Raw genomic sequence first — 6,000 nt, forward strand, 5'->3', positions numbered from 1 at the left:
ATAATGCAATTTTACAGTTTTTCTTTACGCCAGAGGTTCATAAAAAACCTCCCCAATCGCGTATATCGCCTAATTGCTTTCGAAGGGTAGAAGCAATTTTCCAGCTAAGCACCAGAAAAGTGTATCTTAAAATAAAGTTCACACTTTCATTACAGATACGAGAATCCGTAATGAGCTCTATTTTTTACGCCATAAGTTTCAAGCATATTTGAAAGTTAGGAAGAAAGCTAAATATATTGATTGAAACATAGTTGAATGAAATTTTTTGAAGTTCCGTTCATCTATTGCTGCAGTGTACACAGAAAGTAGCATTTTGGCTGCTCAGAGATCGAAATGGAATAAATTAATCCCAAAAAAATAAAGAAGGGGATTGCATAAGACTACGGCTAGAGAAAAATCTATAAAAAATAAAGTGATATTCGCAAATCTTTTTGGCGGCTGTTTGAATTTTATTAACTTTCCGAATAGAAAAAGTAATTAAGTGCATGATCATCTAAAAGAAACTTAATTAAATCCCGGCTTAAGATTTTTGATGAAGAGTGTGATTTAATTAAGCTAATGAAAAGTAGTGTGCTTTTGAACTGTATCAACTTTTCTGAAAAAAAAAAGAGAAAATAATAAACTAAAATTTTATAACTACCTGTCTTGGTGCATTTTGATCTAAATCATAATGTATTGATGTATTGTAGCGATTTTTTAGACAGGTATAAACGCAATCATACATTTTTTGAATTTTCTCTAATAGAAATGACTCAATATCACCATTAAATCGTTTTAAAATAAAGGGCCTTTGAAAAATGATGCTGTATAAAGTGATCGTCAAGCTTTCGGGTGTATACCGTTTTCTGAGTTAGTTGCTTAAAGTTCTGAATATAGAAAACAAAATGTCTGTGCTTAGTAGTTTTTAAACATTATGTGCAACTTTTTGCCTCAAAACCGTTTTATTTCGGGTTTGAGTCGTTTGCACAAGCAGTGTTTTAAAATCTACATTTTATCAGAAATTGTTTTGTTGCGTAAATACTCAGAGGATTATTAATTGGTTGTTGATTTTTAAACCAAGATGCAAATTGCAGTAACGATGAATTAAGTCATCGTTGAAATTAACCAATATTTTAAACTTTTAAAACATATTAGTATTATTTACTGAACCGTATTAAAAACCTCATAATCGTTTTTTTTTTACATTTTTTTTTGGTTTAAATGTTAAGTAAATTAAGTTGATTACGTTTGTATCTAAATTTTTAAAACTATTGATTTTTTTTAATGCATCAAGTTTCAGTTACAATCTGTTCATCAGCATTGGTCTGATTAATTATTGGTTTGATTCACAAACTCTATTGTTTCGGATTTTTATAAAACTATTAACATTTTCCATCAAAAACGTATTTCTACTCGTTGTTAGCAGTTTTTATTTACATTTTTATTTTTGTATACTTTGTTTAAACTGATTCACTTTGCAAGCTTCAAATACTGCACCAATCAGATTAATGCGTATTTATTAATTTAACAATCTCAGGCTCGATGGGATGAATAAATTTTTACAATTTTTTGTAATTGTTACTCATTGTAACATGGCTCTCAATCATAATAATATTTCATCTAGATCAAGCTCTTATGTTATTTACTATAGGTAAGTGCATATACATGTTCAGACTCATATTAACTGCAACTTCATAAAATTCTTAGATTTTGAAGCTGTAACAAGAGCATTAGTAAGTATTTTACTTTTATCTTCCTTATACAATTTTAGCTGTGCAGATATATACCAGCTGAAACAAACAGGTAAACTTTAAGTTGTTAAAATATTGTTTATTTTGCATATGCAGTGCGTAACGTTGATCCAAAAAGATAAGAACATAAATTGTTTTTATTACGCTGCTTCATTAGATTTTTTTCAGATAATTAATGACTTTAGTAGACTATTCTGTGTGAAAAGAGCTGAATGATTAGCCAAATAATAGTGTTTAAAACTTTCTTAATGACAGTCGTAGCTTCTTAAAAATCTCATTTTAAAGAACAGATTTTAGCAGTGACAAAAAATGAGCAGTTACTAAAAAAAAGTGTTGAAGACTGAATCCAGTATTTTAATCACGACCGTTTATTGGTCAATTTAGTTTAATTTCATGTTCGGTTATTATTTCTTGAAAGTGATAATGTTTACTACGCATCATGATTTGAATATGTTTGTGTTGTATTAACAAGTGCCTTATACCTTTTTATAAGTTCAGAATTGAAATAGTCCTGTAAAAGTAAATACTATTTAAACAGAAAACGTGCGTTCACTAAAGCTGTAACCACTGACAATCCTAAAACAATTTTTTTTTTGCAGTTTTTATTGCATGATTGATGACGCGAGCGTTGTGTGTATTTAAATTATTTTTGCATTTAATACGATAATGGCTAATTTGAAAAAGATATCGACTATCATGCGGTTGATTATTAGTAAGGAGCTTTTGCGAAGACTTATCTTATTTTTAGTCACATCTGAAGGAAACTTACTTGAAATGCATTAATTCGTCTAACTCTGATAAAAGTCTTATTAATAGTGTTCTTATTTTATTTATTTACTTATTCTTTCAGTATGTTGTTTTCCCTTGAAACACCGATTCACCGTGTTAGCTCGTTAAGTTGCAATTTAAGATAACATTTTTTCTAATTCATGTGCAGAAACCTAAAATTTTTATTATGGCTGCTTTAAAATATTTACTAGTTTTATGCTGCTGATGAGAATATATACAACACTACGGAAAGAGAGCTGACATTGCCTCGAAAGTTTGGAATACATTTATTGCTACCCACAATTCGGACTTATGGCCTCCAAATTGCGAAACCCCAGCAATCCGCATACACCTGCAGGGCCATTCCACCATCACAAACTCAGCCACTATTAGCGTACATGACGTTAAAGCACGACGGCCAGGCCTCTCAACCCTCCTACAATGAGAGAATCACTCTACCGACTACGCTACCGCCGGCCTACGAGTCGTTTATTTTTATTTTTTGAACATCAAAAATAATTTAATCATCATTAGTTGGCACTTGTACGCTCCTAGTATAGGTTTTTTAATTTATAAGTAAGAACATTCTTGACCAAAACTTAAATCAATCGACTTTCTGCTTTTACTAGCGTAACAAAAATCTCACCAGTGCTATAAGAAACATAAATAATTTATTGACAAGTCTTTTATTTTACACGTAAATTGATGTAGAGGCAACACATAAATGTCATTATCTTATGTATATGAAGTATGAAATGATCTTACAAGTGAACAGCAAAATATGTTATGAACTTTGAACGCATAAAGTGTGCAATTCATTAATTTTATCATAATTCAATCGACCAGCATCATCTGCACGGGGAATATGCAAAGATAAGGCGTTTAAGGCCTCTTAAAATGTAAACGCTGCACGAAGAATACCTATGTGCAAAGACTTGTAAATGAACGTATATGCAAGTCATGACTGAAATTTTAGTTTTAAATAAAAGCAAAAAATTTGGGAAAATTACACGATATAACGCTTATTTAGACAGTAGGAAAAACAAAATATTTTTTCTCAAGTTCGAGAAATAAGTCTACAGTACGCAATCTCTATTACTGTAAAATGCATAAAAAGTTATTATATTACATTTACCATTTAATTACTTCAGAACACTAAATCTAAATTTAAATGCAACAAAGATTACATTTTAAAAATAAGTATCAAAACTTGCTAATATTTTGGGGAAAAAATTTCCTAAATAAATGAAATATGATGTTTTAGTAAAACGTAGTTTTAAGTCATAAAGGTAGGCCAGACAAATATACATAACAAGTTTTATGAAAATATAAAATAAACTTTTGGGGTATCATGCTCGCAATACGAAAAACAGATTTCGGAGAAAAAGGGGTTTAATTGCGTATGCTACTAAATAAGATATCAACTTGCTCACAGTTTAATTATACATAGCCAGTATTTTATGTCATAAAATCTAAATGTTTAAAGGTTAAAAGTCCTTAGACCCCGTAGTACAGCGAAAAGAGAAAACTACAAACAAAAAAACTGTTTGACCAGAGTCCTTGCTTTTCATAATTTAGTATCATCCACATCAAATGCAAGACCGAATCGATACCTCTTTTGAAAGAACAGTATTAAACATTATATTGAATTTATATGAATTAGTTACGCTCTTATCGAGTTGGATAATTTTGAATTCAGAAGTACATGCTGCCTTTAATGAGGCTGCTTCCGACGCATCTAAAATCCTTCAGTTAGTCAGTTATTCATTTCACGAATATCATTCCAATAAACAGGATGCATCTCATGGCTTAAATGGGTTTGTGAATTCATTGAAGAAGGCTTCTGCTTCTGAAATTCATTAAAGAGGACAAGCATTTTTCAGGAGATCTATAGGTCTTTAACTCAAAGTATAGAATATGGATTGGTCAAGGCAGTTGCTTCATCACAGAGAAAAAAAGGTATGTGATATTTTTTGTATGAAATTATTCCTTTATACATATTTTTGCATGCCAGAGGTTTTTTTTTAAATTTATATATTCTGTCTAGATGATGTAAATATTTACGTAGTTCCCTCAAAAAACCTTTGACTCGATTCACTGTTTGAATTTTTGCTACTTATGCAATCAAACAAACTCTGAGCAGGTAAAAAATAAGAACAGCATAAATTATAACATAACTGTTGGCTGACTTTGCTTTTAATCATTTAAAACAGTATTTACTAACCAACTCACAAATCGCACGAACTCAAAATGTCACTATTTATGGTAGTTTTAAAATACCTACTTTAAACTGTTAGCGGTTTTTAAAAAAGTAAGTTCAACTATTTGTCTACTCAACCACAGAACAAATTGACTTTACTGCTGCCTTTAGAGGCTCGAAACCTCGTTTGTTATAAATATAACTAGTATTTAATGTTTATTATATAGATTAGCTCAGTACTGTACATGAGTTTTAGTATGTAAGTAAACTTTTAAATATAATACGTTATTTTTTCTTATAGGGTTGTCTTAAGGACTACTTACATCTCCTATATAGAAGCCACGAGAGATGACTTCCTGTATTGGAAGATATTTCTCAGAAGAAGTAAGATTTTGAATGGCATTTTTATAGATGCGCTCTCTATCGAAAAACAGCACGAAAGAGAACAAGCGCAGTAGAGAAGATAAAAGACGTTTTGGACAAAAATTTTAGTGCCAGTGGTTCGTATATTACGTTATGTTTTGTGTGAGATGTCTCCTTTTTCATTCAAGAAAACGTATTTTGAAAGGAAACGTTTTGCTAAACAAAGGATATGTCGAATCAAAGAAGGACAATTGGCTGTATGAAATCTTGCAAAATTACAGCTATAACTTAATAGATGTTATCTTCATATCCTTCGCTATTAATCTAAGAATATGAACGATTTGAGAAAAAAATCTCAGCAAGATTTGAAAGGATTTAACTTTATGAAGTAAGTTAAAATTACTTCTAACTTCTAACATTATATTGTTGAGAGCTCTACTACGAATTGTATTTCAATGCAAGAGAAATGATGCAGTTAAGGTGATCCATAGATGCGTTTTATAGAGGAACTTAGATATTATGTTATGTTATAACATATGGAAAAACATTTGTGAATGTTGCTCCACAAATTGTTGCTTTAAAATGTAAAACTGAAAACTCAAAACATTTCTCTTAACAGTAGTTATTAGTTATTAAACAGTAAATATTTTGTGAGTACTTGTGATTGGTTGTAAATAATTCTTAAAGATGTTGTCTGCTGAAATGCATTTTTCACGACCGATATGTACTAGGGGATTAAAAAGGAAAACATTATCTAAGTCTCACATTACAAGCTTTTATTCATCGAAGACCAGTGTAATTATTATTAAGAATATGACCGTATTAATCAACCCCATATTTCCTTCTTGTTGTATTTGATGTGATTTGCCTAAGAGCCAGTGAATCGTAAGCGTTTGATCTGTGATAGATTGCAGTTTTTACATTATTACCGCAAAACAG

At 30.4% G+C, this 6,000-nt stretch overlaps 1 protein-coding gene across 1 annotated transcript in view; it reads left to right on the plus strand.

Moving 5' to 3' along the window:
* Window positions 1–5,517, plus strand: part of LOC129218054 (neuroligin-4, X-linked-like) — a 162,615-nt gene extending 157,098 nt beyond the window's left edge. Inside the window, exon 2 of the mRNA XM_054852238.1 lies at window positions 5,000–5,517. Coding sequence (XP_054708213.1) covers window positions 5,000–5,010 — 11 coding nt within the window. The 3' untranslated portion in view covers window positions 5,011–5,517. The remainder of the gene's footprint in view (window positions 1–4,999) is intronic.
* Window positions 5,518–6,000: the final 483 nt, after the last annotated feature.

This window comes from Uloborus diversus, chromosome 3 (assembly GCF_026930045.1).
Source record: "Uloborus diversus isolate 005 chromosome 3, Udiv.v.3.1, whole genome shotgun sequence".
Classification (NCBI taxonomy): domain Eukaryota; kingdom Metazoa; phylum Arthropoda; class Arachnida; order Araneae; family Uloboridae; genus Uloborus; species Uloborus diversus.